This window comes from Diabrotica virgifera, chromosome 7 (assembly GCF_917563875.1).
Source record: "Diabrotica virgifera virgifera chromosome 7, PGI_DIABVI_V3a".
Lineage (NCBI taxonomy): Eukaryota > Metazoa > Arthropoda > Insecta > Coleoptera > Chrysomelidae > Diabrotica > Diabrotica virgifera.
This window is the reverse complement of record NC_065449.1, coordinates 240,617,964-240,638,864: the sequence shown is the minus strand read 5'-3', so window position 1 is coordinate 240,638,864 and position 20,901 is coordinate 240,617,964. Positions and strand designations below refer to the sequence as shown.

Here is a 20,901-nt window from a genome sequence, read left to right as displayed (position 1 = left end):
GAATGAAAGTAAGCTTACACCAATCATCTGGCCATTTTCCTGTGTTCCAGATTTCATTACACAGTTTGAACATCACTTCAACTCCTACGTCTCCCTTTTTTTTTAAGTGCTTCCGCCGTGATTCCGTCTTCTCCTTGAGATTTTCCAGTTTTCAATTTTTTTATTGCGGTTTCTATTTCCGATTTTAAAATATGTGGTTCCTTTTCGTCATTTATTTCTTCTTCTATTTCTTCTTAGAACCTCTTTTTTGTGACGTGTTCTGTCCACGATATCTTCAGTATTCTTCTATACACCGACAACTCGCATGATTCCAGTTTTGTCATCAAACATTAGGAAGAACTAATGCCCCGGCTTGACACAGTGGAGTTAATAAATAAAATAGCGACATGGAGTGTAAGAACACTGCTGAGATACTATAGACGGAGAGGCAGCGCTGAAAAAACTCTTTGAATTTACTAAAGCTAAATTTTTCACAGTTGATTACTGTGATTGTGTAGAGAAACATACTGCGGTCGGTCAAGCGAAACGTAGAACAGGGGTTACTGAGAGGGTATCAAAGTTGCTTTCCTACGAAGGTAATTAAATCCATTTACTAAGGCTGAAAATCAGTACACACATTCTAAATTGAATATAAATAAAAGTTATTATAGTCGGTCAGCTGTATGACGGGACAGAGCCGGTCGGTCGGCCCCAATGAATGTACAGGGTTATTACTATATTTTGACCCCCTTGTAAACTGCTTTATTTACAGAATTAGAAAAAAATGTAAAATACAAAAGTTATTCGATTTTTTAATTATGATTTTTTGACATATATATCGTACTAGTGACGTCATCCATCTAGGTGTGATGACGTAATCGACTATTTTTTTAAATGAGAATAGGTGTCGTGTGCTAGCTCATTTGAAAGGTTATTCAACTCTCTATACAGTACTATAAACATTAAGATCATTATTTATACAGGGTGTCCAAAAAAATTTTGAATTATTAATTAAACAATTAATTTAATTAAAAACTTTTTTTGGGCACCCTGTATAATTAATCATGTTAATGTTTATATTACTAAATAGGGAACTGAATAACCTTTCAAATGAGCTAGCACTCGACCCCTATTCATATCGATGACCCCTATATCGAGGACGTCACTAGTACGATATATATGTCAAAAAATCATAATTTAACAATCGAATAACTTTTGTATTTTACATTTTACTTTATCGTACTACATACGCAGTATGAGTATAATAGATAAAGTTATAGGATCGTGCAAATTTTTTTTTTTCAGATTTCACCTTTTTTTGACGATTTGAGTCCCCCTGAGTCTAAAAAGCAAATAAAAAAAACATGTCGGAAGTATGTACGTACGTACGTACGTACGTATGTCGCCACCGCCCAGCAAAAACTACTGGACCGATTTCGATGAAATTCGGTATGAGTACGTAAGAGAATTTTGTCGAGAAACTAAGCTTTTGAAAAACCTCTCAAAGGGGGGCCGAAATAGGGGGGTTATTTGGGGCCCATTTTTGCAAATTTTGACCGAAACGAATGAAATTTAACTAAAGTTAGCTCATCGACAGGTAAATAGAAATACGGAATTTGACATTTCCAAATCCAAAATGGCGGCCAGCATGGCCGACCGCCCACCCGATACATTTCCCTACCAATCTAAAAACTTGTTTAAGATATAATTTAATTTGAAAAAACATTTATATAGCCTAAAGATGGGGCTATAACAAGAATATTATCGTTTTTCAGAAAATGTTATGGGTTGCCTATATTTAAGGGGTCAAAATTTGACATAAGTTTGAACTAGATTTTCTCAAAAATGACTCCAAGGAATTTGTTTATTTTTTGATATCCTAACGGTAAATTGAACAACATTAGTCAGATTTCTTAACTCCTCATAGGAGGGGAGTTATGAATTTTTTATAAAAAAATATTCGAGTGCCCGTAACTTCCTCTTTAATAGAAACTAAAATTTGAAATTTGGCAGACATATATAGTACTTTATTATCTATTAGCACAATAAATTTTACCCACAATATAGCTTCCGGTTGAACCAGAAATGAAAAAAAAATCTTAATTTTTTAGATACGTCCTGTATATTTTTACATATTTTGAAAGAATGTAAAATTACCTTTCCAATGACATAAAACTCGTTGCTTACTCAAAAACTCGAAAAGTTACAGAAAATTGAAATTTTGCTAGAATCTTGTGTGTGTCCCCTCTCACGCGATCATAGCAGAGCATTATTATAGGGCAGTCAATGAGGGTATTTGGCTCCGAATTCCATCCTACTACATCGATGTCCTTGATATTTTCACAGTAAGTAGGGAATAGCTCAAGAAACAAAATCTACCCTATATACTATGGCGCTTTTATCTTGGGGCAATTCCCAGCCCTTCAAGGGGGTGGAAAATTTGTTGGTCAAAATAAGCATGGAAGTGGCTAGAGAACCTATTTTTAAGCAAAAACTGATCTATACTTTTTTTTGAGAACTCAATACTTGTTGAGTTATGCGTAGTTGAAAATTGGCCATTTTCATTCAAAAATGACACGTTTTCGGACGGTTTTTTGTGAATACCTTAAAAACTATGCATCAAACTAAAAACACTATATAAAATTTTTTTAAGATTATAAATAAAAAAGAGATTCGTTCCTTCGTAAATTTTCTATTTATAATACAAAAAGAGATATGGTAGGTAAAAAGAGTTTGTTTTTTCGTGTTTGCTCAAAATGCTCATGCTTTTGTAGTGTTTGAAAAGGCCTTTAAAACGAGCACCGTCAAATGTCGGTTACATTCAAACTAAGCGAGATATGGTGCAAAAAAAGACATGACTAATGTACTTTAAGGAAAAATGAGAAGTACATACATTTAATCCCTCATTCACCAGAATTTAAATGCATTGTTTTTCTTTTGCAATACCTCTTAATATAGTGTTATTTCTACTTTCAAAAAGTTGGACGGGTGAAAAAAAATAAGATCAAATTATAGAGCGCATTTTTAAATTTTCTTAAAATTCTTTCTTTTGCTCCATGCAATTCGAAAATAAAAATGTTCTATCCCCGAGAAGTGGTGGGAACCGCCCCCATGATAAAATCGCCATAGTATATAGGATAGACTTTGAATTAGGAGATTGGGCTTTGGGCTACTCCCAAAATTTCATTACAATCCATGCAGTAAAATGCAAATATTGTAAACTATTAATTTCTCAGAAAAAATGAACTAATTTGAAATGAAAGTATGACTAATATTCTATTGATTTATGCAATAATCTATAGTGTGTTCCCGAACATTTTCTCAAATGCAGGAATTAATTTTTCAAGTATACAAGGTGTTTCTAAAATATCAAAATAACGAGTAACTTTGTTATTTTTATAGAATGCCAGTATCTAGTACGATAAAGATAATAGATCGGTACGATAAAGTTCTCGGGCGGCCCTTCCGTCCAGCGTTTTTTCTAATTCTGTAAATAAAGCAGTTTACAAGGGAGTCAAAATATAGTGAATAACCCTGTACATTCACTGTGGCCGACCGACCGGCTTTGTCCCGTCATACAGCTGACCGACTATAATAACTTTTATTTATATTTAATTTAGAACTTGTGTACTGATTTTCAGCTTTAGTAAATGGAAATAATTACCTTCGTAGGAAAGCAACTTTGATACCCTCTCAGTAACCCCTGTTCTACGTTTCGCTTGACCGACCGCAGTATGTTTCTCTACACAATCACAGTAATCAACTCTGAAAAATCTAGCTTTAGTAAATTCAAAGAGATTTTTCAGGGCTGCCTCTTGGACTACTAGGGCAAAAACGAGAAAAAGCAAAGAAAGTTGGATTACAGGCGAAATTCTAGACATGTTGAAAGAAGGAAAAAATGTAAAATGGAATGAAAATGAATAGAAAATATTAGAAAAATTTGAAGAGAAAAAATGAATGTATGTATACATAGTTAAAATCTGCGAAGAATCAAAACTTCTACTTTGATGTTTTGATTTGCTTCATTTGTTACCAAAGAGTTTTTAACAACGTCAGACATGAACTATCGTTACAGACGTTAAATGAAATTGAGCTCGATGACAAAGACATGAGAATGTGCATAAAATGGAGAATAAAAAAATAATACTATACTTCGTTTGCTTCAAAGGTAAGTTAAGCCAGTTTCAGACGCCTGATCGGTGGGTTCGTCGTGCCGTTGCAGCTTGTCATTAACAATGACAAGCTGCGACGACACGGTTAAAAGCTGCTTTATCTTAGGACGGGGAGTGGAACAATAGACGGTGCACGTTCCCGTTGTCGCCCCGTCCCGTTGTACTATAAACTATGCAATATCTTTCATATCACACGATCCTTCAACGTGCCCCGCAAGACATCCCGTCCTAAGATAAATCAGTATTAACCCACCGATCAGGCGTCTGAACTGATGTCTTAGCTTACCTTGGAAGCGAACGAAGTATATACTAAAAAAAAGACACACTTTCACCAAATAAATTGAGGCTTCTGTTAGGTCTGTACTGTTTATTTTCATTGATACAAACTATACAAAAAGAATTGCGTAAATTAATTTTAAAACATATCTAATAAAAAATAATCAAATCATTTACAACAATAACAATGTAAATACCTAACAAAAGGCACATATGAAAACTACACAAAAATAAAAACTAAAATTTTCTCAAAAAGAAAATCGAAATTTTGTTTCGCAGAGGATAATTTCCATTGGGCAAACATTAAAAAAACATATTTATTTGAAACCTATCGTCTAAAATTTTTATCGGTAAGTTTTTGTTCGCGTAATCGCCCGGACTAATGTACAGCTCCCCGACTGTAATGTTGAAGATTTGACCTTCACGCGAGAATTATTTATTTTTTAGGTTATGTTATTTCTCGCCAAACTGTTTTATACAGGTTATGGGCCCAGACACGGTAATTTTGAGGTGGAGAAAAGTTTAGTTTTAATTCTCGCAAATTCAATTTTCTCTTCTTTTTCACCCTTGTAACTTATTAAAATAAACATTATAGAAGTTTTCAGGCACTTTCGGCTCTCGGTAATAATGTAATTTTTCATTCTGCGTTTAATTTTTATAAGATACTTATAAGTTTTCTTAGGATTCGAAAAAACAATAAATGCATAAAAAACATTGGCTCGAAAGTTTGCGCCTACGCTCTAAAGCTAACAATCTGCCAATAAGGTTCTCTTTGTTCGAGATAAGCGTAAAAACAATATTTATATAGAAATAAAATAAAAATTTTATTTTTAATTCAGTTGCAATGCGAAGGCAAAACAATCCTACTTTTCAATTAGAATAAGGAGCGCAGTCCAGTCCCTTGAATCGCGATTTTCGGCTCTTATTGGAGCCTTCATCGGAAGGAACGTAGGCTTGTTCTCCGGAGACTCCGGAGGCTTCTTCAGAGCCTCCTTGACAACAGGTAGACCTACAAATAGTATTATCGGAGGATGGAGGAAGACAGATTTAAATCAAAACGAAACCGTAGATTTTCTTAATTTATATAAGTTATGTCAATTCAAGCAATTAGTGAGCCGATTTGTTCACCAAAGCGTTGTCAAATACAGGTTTTAAAAATTTATTGAATAGATTATTCTCTACCAGGTCAGAACAAAAATTGGTTAAATTCAGGGGCCGTTGCCCATTCGAAGTTTATATTCCCAGCAAATCTGGTAAATATGGAATTCAAACTTGGGCTCTTGCGATGCCAAAAATTTCTACTACTATAATTTTTTTCTGGGAAAAAAACTTTTTTCCACAATTTGTTTACTTCTTTGCATACGCAATTTTTGCAGTACTTTGTCTTGTTTTATTTATTTAAATTTTTTTAAATTTTTTACTGAATATACCAAATATATTTAGTTGTCGAATAAACTTTGCAATAAGAGTTTTGATAAGTCGGTTTGCTAAACTCAGACACAACTGGCTAGTGATTTTAGTAAGTAATTTTTCCAATTTGGTAAAATTGGCAAAAAAAAAATTACTAAATAGTTAATAATTACTAAATAGTTGGTAATTTTGTCAATTTTGGCCAAAAACAAAAAAATTACCGACTAAAATCACTAGCCACTTGTGTCTCGAGTTTAGCGAACCGACATAAATGTAACACCACGAATATGGGCATTATATATAAGCGCATTATTCAACAGAAAATTATTTCGTAAGCTCCTGACTTTCCACCGATCACAAAAAATTATAACAAATACAAACTAAGAGCTTTGCCAATGGAAACGTATACCCTGAACTAAAAAAAAAAACGTAATTTTAACCCTCAGTACCTTTTTCGCTCAATTCCTCCAATTTTTCCTTGGACTTTTCATCGAGCTCCTGTCCTTCCATGGGCTCTAAGGACTGTTTTTCCACGATTGCACCGTCTTCTTTTTCAATCGTTAGATTGTCTAAAGCTTCCAGTTCTTTAATATGACCGTCTTCAGTAGAAGGTAACAACATGGTAGTTACGTCTTTGTCTTCTAAGAAAAGCTGCACGATGGAAGTTTCACCGCTGCTAATTTTTTTAACGGTAAAAATCGTCTGGCCTTCGGCGGATATATCCGAAAACTTAGCAGCGGCCTCTGGCGTCCATGTGGGAATACCGTCGTTCTTCTGCAGACTACACTTCATCGCAAGTGGCGCAGTCATGACCAAATCTTCTGGAAGCTGCTTCAAATCCGTGCAGACGCACGAGTTGCCATAATCGATGAAAATAAGTTCTAGACCTGCCACAGTGTCAGATAGAATTCTAGCTCTGTACCACATTTGATCGTCTGGGAAAAGAGCTGCACATAAAGTGCCGGGAGTCAAATCCGTTACGTCGGGGAATGTCTCAGCTGAGCTGAGCTGTTCGGCGATCCATTCGAGTTCGTCTATGCAACTCTCCAGTTGGATCCAGAATTCGGACGGTGAGTTTAAGTGGCTTACGAAACCAGTCTGCAAAATAAAAAATAAAGCTCAAATATCTGTAATTCTTTACTGGAGAAATGTGAAAATAATCTAAAAATACTTAAAATGGGCTACATCACAACAAAACGTTTTCGGAATTACAATTCCATCATCAGTGTTTATTTCAGGTTAAATCACATGCCCAGGCGCGGATCTAGAAATTCATAATAGGCGGGGCCAGACTTACCTCAAATACAGCGATGCCACAGCTACCGATTTTTCGGTAGATCTATCAAATACCTGTCAAATCTACCGATCTACCTAATTCTCCTTTTTTCTACCGAAAAATCAAAATTCTTAATTTTCAAATTAATCTGCCGATTTTTTTTTCTACCGAAAAATCAAAATTATTAGAAAAAATTTTTAGCGGATAGATTTGGCAACAGAGTTTAGTCAATTTTCAAAAATTATTGAATTGCTTTTACTAGCTTGCGACTAAATATTATATTTTCCCAATTTAGCCATACGACTCACACTTGCTCTAAGGATAAAATACACTATATAATCCCAGATACCTACGGTATCAAAAGGATTGATAGACAATTCACGACTATTAATCTCACTGGTCGTTCTTTACCATAAAGATTAACCTTTCTACCATCAATGGGTAGGTACGCATGGATTATCTAGTAAAATACAAATTTTTATATCTTTATTGTATCGTAAATTTGAAACGTGACTTTTCATGAGATAAGGTTTATACCCAGTGTAATGTATTTGCATTTTAAAATATCATTTTTGTTATTCTTTGAATTGAGAAAAATATTTCCGTTGTTTATGGTTCCACCGGTACCCAAACAAATGCGCCTGCAGATTATTTTTCAGAGAAGGGTGTTTTATAGATTTTAGATCTTCGTTCAATTCTTTGGAAGCGGTTGTTGTGTAATTTCGTGTTGTACTGATGGTTTAAAGTTTAGAGTTAACAGAAAAAATAATAAATAATAAAAAATACTTATAGACTAAATACAATAGGGGCCCATGAACCCGTTGACCCTCCCCTGTATCCGCGCCTGCCTGAGCCACCAGATATTTGGGTAAAACCCCTTTAAATCGTATAATTTTAAAAATGTTTACATAATGTTGGTGAAAAGATTTCTGGATTTAACTTCAGGCAACATAGGACTTTCCCCATGTGGGATGCAATGTCCAGAGGATAGAACCTCTCTTGACGGACTTAAAATGGCAACTTAGTTCACAGGCTCTATCCTCTGGACATTTTAACCCGGATGGGGAAAGTCCTATGTTGCCTAAAGTTAAATCCAGGAATATTTTAAACACCTTTTCAACAACATTATGTAAACACTTTATAATATTTAAAGGGTTTTTACTCAAATATCTTGGTGGCTCCACAGGCATATAAAAGAAAATTGAACTGGTATGGACACATAATAATAATGGAGAAGAGCCTAGTAAAGAAAGTGACAACCTTACCTGTCTTGTTTCGGTCGTTTCTGCAATTGGTTTAACCAGGTTGTCATTCACCAAAGCTGCCCGAACATCCGTACCATCACTGTACAGTTCCACATACGTGCATTTTTCATCCTGATTTATAATCTCGGCCGTTAAATTAAGGTCGATATTGGTAAGATTCTCAAAAGCTGTCATTGCTAAAGCGTCCCATTCCTCTCCCAAGGGCTCAACTTTAAGGGCACATCTCGTTGCGTAGATCGCTAGTGATAGAAGCTAAAAATTACATTAAACGAGATAAATCTATGTGTATTATTTGAAGGATTTGCTGCAATCAATCTTCAACTTGAAACTGACACTAAAAAATACTGACAATCTCAAATTGCCTAAAAGTTTATTTCTTGAACTTGAAAATTGAGCTTTTTGCTTCATAACTAAGCCAAAACATGTTGTTGTTAATGATTTCTCTCATCTGTTTGATTAATCTGCAATATTAAATTCAACAAAACATTAAAATATATAAAAAAATCTAAATTTTAAGTGTTGAAACAAGGCTTTCGGTGCTCGAGAACCAAAAGTTATGGCAGTTCTAATTTTAACTTTAATCCAATTACAAAATGCCTTTTTTAGAGAGCTCTCTAGCTCCTTTAGGAAGAAAGCATTTTCGGACTAGATGAATTGGGTTAAATTATCTTAAAATTATCGGAGGAATTTCCGGTCTTCGTTTGTCGGGAGAATTTCTTGACACTCTGTATATTATGTATGTAGAAGTAACATTATTAATGAAATCAAATGCTTAATAAATGTTAACGAGAGCACTTAAGAAAGCAAGCTTCCCACTTATGCAATCCCCATAAAATTTTAAATAAGTTTTTATTTATGAAATACATTTTCATAAACATATTAACCCACTTCATAAGTAATTAGAATCTTACCTTTGGAGGAAGAGTTTTTACTTTTGTTGCGTTATTATCGATGACATCAGTGTTACCAAAATCAACGAATCGCACCGTGGTAATATCCTCATCAGCATCCAACACTTCTGCTCGGTACCACTGTTGGTCCACGGAATAGGGAGCAGCGCACAAAGCACCATGTGCTGGATTTTCGAGAACCTCCATTTCTTCTACCATAGTTTGTAATTCATTTTGAAGGATTTCGATATCTTCCTTGTTTTTGGCAAACTGCAGGTAAAAATCGCTTGGGGAGTCAATATGACTCATATAAACCTTTAAAAGAAAAGAAAATTAACGCGAATAATAAATAAAAAGAAGAATTACTTACAACAGTTCCTTTTAATGGTTCATCAACAGCTGATGCTGCTTCAGCAGATGATCCTGTTTCAACTATTTGACCATGTAATGGTTGATCATTCGAAATATTCTCTTGTGGTATCTCTTCAGTATAGGCAACAGTTTCCTGTGTACTTTCGACATAATTTTCCTGCGGTTCTGGTACTGAAGCGGCCTCTGGAGCAGAAGACTCCGGGGGCTGCAGAGTACCTTCCCAGCCAGTTTCACCATAAAAGACTTTGGCTGTTACTTCACTGTCAACGAACGGGGTACCGTCAACGCCAATATTAATCTAAAATAATCATCAGAACCGGTGAAACACGGTTAAAAAATATTCGCAACAATTTTTTTATTTAGTGGTAGAAGAAACAAAATTGTCTTTTCTTGTACAGTAGAAAACAACGGTTTGACCCCAGAATTTTTTTTTATTTTTTACGTTCTTTTTAATTAAAAAATAAGTTTCAGGGTAACTCATCTCTCATACCACCAAAAAGTCATTACGCTTTTATTTTTTAGGTGATGAGGCTTTTACAAAATTTGTCTAACAGATAGGTTGAGTGTAAATAATGTAAAAATAATAAAATAGGCGTATAACGTTTTTTTGGAGTTAGTTGAAAGACTGATAAATTTTGTACACACTTGACTGGATAAAGTAAGTGAAAAAATTCGTATATTAAAGTGAGTAAAGGTATTTAACTTTCCTTAGCTAAGCTTTCGACAAAATTGTCATCTTCGAAGCTAATGGTCAATGTATAAAAAAAAGAAGTACCACTACTTAGAGTTGTGTGTGTGCATCATATTTAGATCTATTGTCTGCTGTGCACTCCGGATGATGAAAAATTAATAAATACATGTAAAACGGTAAAACAACCACTTAAACATTACAAACATATAAATTTAACTAAGCTTGACCATTTGTATTTGAATGTTTCCTATTCTCACTACAGTATCATCATATTCAATGAGACCTGGTTGACATGTAACTATGCCGATGAAGAGCTGCAATTATTTGACCTCAACTATATAGAACTGATCGCTTCAGTGAAACAAGTTCATTCTCAAGAGGTGGTGGAGTCCTTATTGCAGTTCATAAGAGTTTAAACAGTAGATCTTTAGAAGTTAACCGGACAATCGAACAGCTTTTTGTCTTAGTGACTGAAGGTGCAAATCAGTTTATTATAGGAACAACATATTTTCCGCCGAAGTCTACATTTGACAAATATTCCATATTTTGTGAAACCTTGGAAAAAAATAGCTGAAGATTATCCATCTACACACTATTATCTGGCTGCTGACTTCAATTTACCAAACTGCGAATGGTTTTCAAATGATATGTGCTCTTCAGCAATTCCTCTACCAGATGCCACAGCTTCTGAAGTTGAAGCCCTGCAAGTTGTGTCTGGTATGTGTGTATACCACAATTTGTTTCAGTCTAATACTATTGTGAATGCAACTGGTAATATTCTGGACTTGGTGTTAATTGATGATGCTGATGTAACTGTGTCCAGAGCTGATGAAGCTCTTTTGAGGGAGGGTATGCATCACCCACCCCTGGAATTTGAGATAAAGATGACCAAAAGGCGCCCCAATGATAGTGGTTTGGTTAGTGACGGTTTCTATAGGGACTTCAAGTCAGCTGACTATGTGAAAATAACTGATTCTTTGTCGCAGTTCTGTTGGGATAATTTATTTTTAGGAAAATCACTGAATCAAATTGTAAATATTTTTTATGATATAGTTTACTTAGCTATAGAAATATTTATCCCCCTAAAAAGGTATTCAAAACGTAGATTCCCTCCTTGGTTCTCTTTAGAGTTAAAGAACCTGATAGTTGAGAAAAAGAAAGCTCACAAAAAATATCTTTTATCTAAATCAGTTCTGGATTATCAGACTTTTTCTCAACTGAGGGCTAATTGTAAATTGTTAAAAGCTGAAAGCTACAGAAATCATATTTACTCAACAGAATTATCACTAAGAAATAATTTGAAGGGATTTTGGACGTTTGTGAATTCACGGAGGGGAAAGCCCTCATTGCCCGCTGTGTTGAGGTATGGTGGTGTTGAATCCAATCATGGACCAGATATTGTAAATCTTTTTGCAGAATATTTTTCTACAGTATATTCCACTCAAATATGTGTCATACTCAGTGACTCACCTACATTTGGTCTTACTAACTTAATGACTGGTTTCAGCATAACTATATCTGATATTTTTCTAAAATTATCAGAACTGGATGCGAATAAGGGTCCCGGTCCTGATAGATTGCCTCCCACCTTTCTCAAGAACTGTTGTTTCATACTATCCAGACCTCTTTTTCACATCTTTAATCTATCCTTAAATGAGGGTGAATTTCCAGAATGTTGGAAAAATAGGTTGTTAACACCTATTTATAAAGCGGGAGATAATTCATTGGTGAATAATTACAGGCCCATTAGTATAATTAGTGTAATACCAAAGATATTTGAATGTTTTGTATGTGACTATTCTCCTTTTCATGAACATTTTTCAGTGCGTCACAAATTATAGAAAAAAAGGTAAGTCCGTGATAATACACATTTATGACATTTATTCTAACGTGACATTTTAGTTAAATCTGACAGTTGTCAAATTTTATTTTCAATTTGGAATAAAACCAAATCAATTGTGTCTATTTCATTTATAAAATGGTATTTTCTTTCATTTGTATAGTCTTATAAATTGTACAGATTATATTGATAATATTATTATTTTATTTAATAAATAATTCTTTTTTGATTATGGCGCCATCTATCGACAACTAGAATAATCACCGAACTAGAATAATTACCGAAGTATTCCCAGACGTGCCTTTTTTTCTGTCACATACAATTTAATGCGTTAGAGAGAAATCGAAAAACTGTGACGCACTGAAAGATGATCATGAGAAAAAGAATATCTTAATTAAAGCTTCACTTGAAAAACAGCTAGTAGACCAACAATTTGGATTTCGGAATAGCAGATCAACCGAATGTAACATACTAGTGTTTGTGGATTTCCTGAGGAAGGCCTTGGAGAGGGGCTGTAGGGTACATGCACTGTACACCGATTTCTCCAAGGCCTTCGATCGGGTCAACCATAGTATTTTAATATTTAAACTTAAACAAATGGGTGTTAATGGTCCACTTCTTGAGTAGCTGAGAACATACTTGATTGACCGAGTTCAGATGGTGCGTATCAGGGATTTTGTTTCCAGTGAGATTAAGGTTCATTCAGGAGTACCTCACGGTTCCCATTTGGGGCCCCTGTTATTTAACATATTCATCAATGATATACACCACTGCTTCCGGCACAGTTCACCTCTTCTTTTTGCAGATGATCTAAAGTTATATACAATTATCAACAATACAGAAGATTGTATTAATCTTCAACCTGATCTTGATCGGCTGAGTGAGTGGTGTATGTTGAATTCCATGGCCCTGAATGCATCCAAGTGTCATGCTATTTCTTTTGGACGATCGAGAGACCCAATAGAATATAATTATAATATACAGAATATTCCTGTTGACTGGGTTACTGAAATTCGTGATTTGGGAGTTAACTTAGACTGTAAACTTTTATTTGAATCACATTATACGTCAAAAATTTCCAAATCTTTACAAATGCTCGGTTTTATAAAAAGATGCACTAGAGACTTTCAGAATATTGAAGCAATTAAACTACTATATTGTTCTTTAGTTAGACCTCATCTAGAGTATTGTTCTTGTGTTTGGTCTCCATCTTATAATATTTACATATCAAAAATCGAGACAGTCCAACAAAAGTTCTTAAGGCACGTAGCATGTAAACTGGGTATACCTTTTGAGTTAAATCATGTAAATTATCATCAAATTGAAACTCAATTGGGTATTCTCTCATTGCGTGACCGACGAGTAATTAAAGATGCAAGGATGCTTTATGGCATAATTAATTCAACAGTTTTGTGTCCTCAGCTACTTGAGCAGGTTGGTCTCCATGTACCTCTTCGTAGAACTCGATTGAATCAAACATTCTACGTTCCTATCCATAGAACCAACTATGCTTATAACACCTTTTTATCTCGAGCACTAAGATGGGCAAATATTCACCCTGATCTAGATTTCTTTGCACTGAAGTCTGAATTCATTTCAGGCCTCAGGCGTATGTTTGTTTGAGTAGTTGTGGAATAGGTAGTCATTATTGTGATATGTAAATCTGTTTGTGATATTTATATTTTATTGTATTATTATAACTATTTTATTATATTTTAATAATTATTGACACACATAAGTATATTGAAATATTATTGTTATATATAAATCTGAATTATGTAATTAAGTTTGTGATATTTATATTTTATTGTATTATTGTTTTATTATTACTATTTTATTGTATTTTAATTATTGACACACGTATTATGTATATGGGAATATATTATGAACTTGTAATCTTATTGGGCTGCAGCCCGTTGAAAATAAATAAATAAATAAATTTTGATATGGGCATCACCCAACCATTACAATTGAAGAGTAGTTGACTGGCTTTCAGACTAATGGTCTGACTCTGGAATTTATGCTGGAAGAATATGCGGAAAATATAAACAATAGGGGCTCAATTACTACTAATTATTAATTCTTAGCAAATAAATATAGTCTTACCTCAACGCACAAAATAGGAATGTCCAAAAATGCTTTTTCAAGCTCTCTTAACGCAGCAAACGCCACTTGCTCAGAGTTGCCATAATCTATAAACGAAACCGTAGCCAGTTCATCATCGAAATCAGTCACTTTGCCTCGATACCAGTTTCCATCTTCACTATGTACCGCATATATGGAATCAGTTTCGGGAATTATTGTGTTCTCGTTTGGTTTACTGTCGTAAGTTTCAAACAACAGATCGAGAAGGGAATTTATGGTTTCGAGGTATTCGTTTGGTTGGATAAAAACTGATGATTCACTGCCGAAAGGTACATAACCGGTTATGTTTGAACGTAATATCAGCGTTGGACAAGGAAGATCTAAAGTGTCGTATGCACCTTCATCAGGGTTAACTATAACGTGTTTATTTCCTTCAGTATCATAAAGGGTAATTTCTAACCTAGAAAAATAATGTTGTTGATTTTATTTGTCAAATTACAATGGGAAACAAGTTTTAATATAACTTCTATTAAATTGTAATAACGTAATACGTCAGTCAATAAGTCCCTGGCCTAATCATAAGATGGCGACTCTAATGAACTTTCTATAAGACGTCATATTTGGGACACATAATGCGCCAAAGGGAATTTGGGCAGCTCCAGGTAATATTAGAAGGCAAAATCAAAGGCAAAAGGGGTATAGGAAGAAAGAATGTTACGGTTTTTTTTGCAAACTTCACAATTTATTTATATACATATATTAAACTGAAAGATATTTAAATACTTTAAAACCCCCTTGGTTACGCCTATGCTAGTTCCCATAAAAATAGTTTGTATGTCATATCGATATGATGTGGCAAAAATCCTACACTGTTCGGAAGAGAGGTTCTGTTCTGTTGATTTGTTTAGGAATGGTTTGAGATTGTAGAAATGTGCTGTCTTTCTCTCATTCATAGTCTGTGCATATGTTCTTGTCACGTAAAGTTGACACCATCTATCTATCGCCCGTCGGCAAATTCAAACAAAAATATAACTCCAGACCATCTTTTACCACCTTTAGTCCAGACAAATTAATATATGTATTTAATATATTTTTTACCATCAAAAATGAGATATTTTAATCAAATATTGTATCAAATGTAATTTGCAGAATAATTTTGAATTACGTTCCGCTAATGAACTCGCTTTTTTGTCCTTCAAAGTAGAAAAAAGTTTCAATTATATTGCTTAATAGTATCATTGTCTAACAATTTTAACTGTACTAATCCTCAAGTATAAATTTTTAAGTGCTAAACTGATTGATTTACGATGAGTAACCGGGTTGTAAAAATACCGGCATGTGCCTAGATAAAGGGACATCGGTTTACTCGAATTTCATAACATACAAATATTATCTCTTTGAATTTGCCGACGGGCGAAAGATCGATGGACCCGACTTTAACTGAATCAACCTTAGTTCAGTGCTCGATGTTCGTTTTGGAATCGAATGATATTAAGAAAAGACGGATGACATCTTCGTTTGTTTTGGAACCAGGTCGCATTGCAAAGGGTGAAATTTTGCTAATCATTTTCCATCGGCGAAAATAATACAGCCCAAGTTTATGGAAACGTATCGTCTTGAGGAGCTTGTGCCAGTGACGGATTTGGGGCTGTATATTTTGTTGTGCCGATGGACATTGTTTGGTTACGGGACATAACCTCTTGTGACTTGTGAGGAAAGACACCGTGACAATTCTCTTGTGGCCACCTAACACCTCAGGTAAATATCTTTAAAGCTATTATTAGAGATAATAATTTGAGAGAGCTATATTTGAGATAATGTGTATTTGTGTAATTTGAACTATACGATAATAAAAATGATTCATGGCACACGGCGGCATGGCAGAGCGACGTTCATTGTCTTGAATTATCGGAAACAACAGGCACCTGTAGTAGTATTCCTATATTTATTTCAATCAAACCGTCTTAGCATTGTTTAAAAAAGACTAAAAGACTATTTAAAAAATTCTTTTTTAAACAATGGTCTTAGTCTTCACTGTTCTAAAATGACATAACATCGTTCCGATTGTGATTGTATTGTGTGTACACAATACAGTCTTGTATTGTTCGCTTGCGTTTGCTTAGGTTTGTGTTTACGTGTTTTTAGTAATTTAGATGTGTACTGTGCATATATATTTCATGTTATTTCAATTATAACAGAGTTTATCTGCAACTATACCGTATTTTATTAATTTTTACCATATTCTCTGGTTAACTCGGATTTTCAATAACCCGGATCGGCCGCGGTCCCGATTAATCCGAGTTATCGAGGTTCCACTGTATTGCAAAAAGGGTTGTTTTACTCGTTAGGCCCGGGACTTATTGACTGACGTAACATAATAAATAAATACTTACTTATTATCTTCTAAGACATTATCGACATATATAATCACAGCCTGTTGCAAGAGACCCTTAAGGTCGTCTTTAAAAGTTTCAGTCGCAGTTTCCAAGTTATGCATGGTGCAGGTGATGATTTTACCACAATCCAGTCCCACGATGAAGTCGTTCAGATCATTTACGCTGATGATAGTAGCTCTAAATTGCTGGCCGAGTAGCACGTTGATATCTACATCTCCGTCCGACGGACCAGATGCGGCCGACAGGGCCAAGCCGTCTCTGACTAATAGGTCAGCGATACTTTGGGATTCGTAGGTTATATTTACATAAGCTCTAAAAGTATAAAATAGACCAGTAAGGATCTGCGAAAAAACGTCTATTTTTGGATGTGAGAGGTGGCATTCGGATTTTTGCAGATAAAGTTAGGTGACACCTTCAGTAATAATAATTGACTTATGCTCCTTCTTAAATATGCCCGGAACATTAATAAAAAAAATAAAATATTTAAAAATTTCGAAAAACATCAATTTTTTCTGCTTTCTTTGCTTAAACTTTAAAACGATTCGTTTTGGAACAAAGTCGTAGAGAAATAAAATAAAGATAATTGAATTTTGTATGATATACGACTGGTAAAAAATGTCTTTAAGGTATTACCTTTTCTGCAATATAGCAATAAATACAAAATAAGGGGGCAAAATAAGTCTGTTGTTATTCAATATTTTTAACCACTTTGGTGGCACTTAGAACCTTAATAATTCGCTTAGGAGATTATTTGTAACATACTTAAATCGTGTACCAAATTTCATTAAAATAGACCTAATAAATTTTGCATAATAAATTGGCAATCTAAATGTTTTTAAAAAAGTTCAAATTTTTTAAAATCTTTCTGAACAAAAAGTAGACCATTTAGAAGTTGGCTAATTTTTTTACATATAAAGAGGTGCTCTACCTATCTAATACAATTTACAGAATTAAAATCGGATTATTTAAGGGACCGCAGCAATGTTTTAAATTTATAAACAATTTTTTGGCTTATAAACAAATAGCTTTGTTTAATAATAAAAAAATTAATTTTTAGCAATGCAAATAATTAAAACCAGTATAATTTAACTTAAACTTTCAAATGCTGTCAGCAGAACTGCTATTTTATTTTTTAATCAAACGTTATTCGCGTTCAAAAATTGCAATTTCTCGATTTTTTGAAAGTTCCACCGCGTTTAAAAACTTGCAAGAACATTTTTTGCTTAGAATTACCCAAGAAATACAAAAAAATATTTTATTTTGCGAAAAATCGATTTTATGTAATTCCTCAAGTTCTTTGTTTATAACAATCTTATCGACATCCGGATCAACTGTTACCCAAAAAATTCGTGTTCTACGGGTCAAAATACATAAAAAAACTTGGGTAAGTCCATCTAAATAAAGGAGCCCGTAGCACCCCCTCCTGGCCACAGCACTAATTTGTTTATAAGCTAAAAAATTGTTTATAACTTTAAAACATTGCTGAGGCTGCTTAAATAATCCGATTTTAATTCTGTAAAGTGCATTAGATAGGTGGAGTACTTCTTTATATGTAAAAAATTGACAAATCTTTGTATGTTCTAGTTTTTGTTGTGCAAGATTTTAAAAATTTTTAATTTTTAAAAAAAAGTTTAGATTGCAAAATTATTATGCAAAATCTAGTAAGTCAATTTTAATGAAATTTGGTGTACGGTTTTAGCACATTACAAAAATTTTCTAAGCGAATTAGGAAGGTTTCAAGTGTAACCTAAGTGATGGAAAATCATTGAATAAGGACAGGCTTGTTTTGCCCCCTTATTTTATATTTATTGCTATTTTGAAGCAAGGGTGATAAATTAAGAAATTTTTAACCAATCGCATCTGACAGAAAATTTAATTATCTTTGTTTTATTCCAATAGGACTTTGTTCTAAAATGAATAGTTTTTAAGTTATAAGCAAAAAAATAGAAAAAAAAACGAAATTTTTTGAAATTTTTAATGTTTCGGGCTTATTTGAGAAGGAGCATAAATCAATTATTATTAACGAAGTTATCACCTAAGTTTATCCGCAAAAATCTGAATGCCACCTCTCACATCCACCTAAAAACAGATCCTTACTGGTCTAAAAAGGAATTTAGCAAGTATTTTATTATATTAAGGGGAGGGGGGTATGGTTTGAAATTTTCCATTTTTTATTAGTTTAAATGAAAGTGCATAACTTCAAGAATATTCTCTGAAAATTTCAGATTTATCGGAGTAAAATTACCAGGGATGCAGCGCGTTGAATATCCCCACCTTCAACTCACTTTACCGCTGTTGAGCGTAAAAAAGCGTGAGAAACGTTCAACCGCTGTTCCCCTTTTGTTCCTCTTTTGTAAATTACGCCGCGATTCAAAAACATATTCCGGTGTGCATCACTTTACGATTTTATAGACAAAAAAAAAAGACGAACACGACAAACCATATCCCCTTAAAATAATACTTACTTTTCATCAACGGTTTTAATAAAATTGCAAACAAAAGCGTCCTTATCAAAATATCCGCTATATGTATCTGGATCTGCCCAATCTTCACCAACGGGACTTACGCCGTTCAAGGAACATGCTATAGCTTGAGCAGGAAGGTTCATAAACTTCTTATCGATAGGAAACGTCTTGGAAACTATGGATACGTTGCCAAAATCGACGAAATATACTTTGTAATCGATACCTACAACTTCCAATACTCTTGCGCGATACAGAACATTGTCTTCGGGAAACAGAGCAACTACAGGTGCACCGCAAACTACCAATTCGGGTTTTCTGTCTTTGTAAAAGTCGTGGATTTCTTCCATCATGGTCTTGAATGTTTCCTATAAAAAGGAAAACACAAATAAATAATTTAACGAAAATTGCACTCACGATTCGATTTATTTGCACTTTTATTTACAACTTGCGCAATTATTTAATAAGAACTACCAACAACTGAGAGACATAGTCTCAAAGGTAGGAAATGAGCATGAAAACCATAGTCGAAAACAAATATGAACCCCTCGAGCTGGAACAGCCAACAGAATTTCAAGTTGGAGTGTTAGAGGATCTTGCATCGACCACATCTACACTTCAACCCAACTAAATTACAAAAGACTGGCTAGAGACAGATCAACTAATCTATGGCAAGTACTGAAAATCATCATCATCATCATCATCACGTAGCGCTACAACCCTGGGTGCGTCTTGGCTGAGTGAACAACTTTTTAGGTATACATCATCATCATCAACTTTCTTCCAATTTATTCGGTCTTCCATGTACCTAGGGTCAAATGGAATGTTCATTTTCCTGAGATCTGCTTGGATGTTATCTCTCCATCGCATTCTAGCGAGTGGTCTTTTGCTGTAGGAATCTCCTCCCATACCAGTCTTACAAGTCTCTCGTTATGAAGTCTGTGCACGTGGGCTGCCCATCTTAGTCGCTGTGGTTTAATTTCTTGGACTATATCGGCGTCATTGTAGAGTGCTTTTAATTCGATATTGGTTCTGATCCTATTGGGACCGTGCAAGTTCGGCAAAGCGACCTCTATTTCTACGCTCTGTACTTTTATTGGCACTTTTAATTATATTGGCCAATTATATTAGTCCTGGTTGCTGGATAATTGTCAAGGCCATAGTCCAAAAAAATAATAAGAAGAAAAAATAAGATGCAGGTTATGTTAGGCAAACGTAAACAATTGTATGTAGTAAATAAAATTAGTTATTAAAATGCAGTACTGCAAGCAAAATACAATTAATTAAATTTACCTTTATATAATAATTGCATATCATATCAATATTGTGGAGCAATAAATAATTTTTCTGCTTCAATGACAGAAGGTATGAAATATACGTCAATTTGACAATTTCAATTGACAATATGAATTATTTAAGATAGTTGCAATATTTCTCCGCGACTCGCGCACGGTCGTTTCTCGTTTCCCTTCCAAGTACTTGCACACCGCGAATACTGGTTTATGGTGACGTCGTGTTGAGGTTCGAAAATTTTTCTAAGTATTTTTCGTTCAAACGTCTGAGCTTTTCTTCGTTTGCTTTGGTCATGGTCCAAGTTTCGCGTCCATATTTTAGTACAGTCACAGAATAACTAACTACACAGAAGCGAAACTTAGGCAGAAAACGGTGACAAAATTTTTATGCTCATGTCACAGTATAAAGAGGAACAGTATGTAACGATAAGCGTTTGAAATATCGTTACGAAATATGCATGTCAAAATATTAATCACATAGGACTTAATAGTATG

At 34.2% G+C, this 20,901-nt stretch overlaps 1 protein-coding gene across 3 annotated transcripts in view; it reads right to left on the bottom strand.

The window, feature by feature from the left end:
- The window catches only part of LOC114328275 (maternal protein tudor), a 74,346-nt gene that overhangs the window by 13,430 nt on the left and 40,015 nt on the right, over positions 1-20,901 (bottom strand). For all 3 annotated transcript variants that reach the window (XM_050655641.1, XM_028277097.2, XM_050655640.1), the window contains exons 11-17: positions 19,118-19,482; positions 16,650-16,964; positions 14,278-14,716; positions 9,639-9,938; positions 9,290-9,583; positions 8,379-8,630; positions 6,287-6,935 (exon numbers count right to left, since the gene is read on the bottom strand). In XM_050655641.1, the coding sequence (XP_050511598.1) occupies positions 6,287-6,935; positions 8,379-8,630; positions 9,290-9,583; positions 9,639-9,938; positions 14,278-14,716; positions 16,650-16,964; positions 19,118-19,482 (2,614 nt within the window). The remainder of the gene's footprint in view (positions 1-6,286; positions 6,936-8,378; positions 8,631-9,289; positions 9,584-9,638; positions 9,939-14,277; positions 14,717-16,649; positions 16,965-19,117; positions 19,483-20,901) is intronic.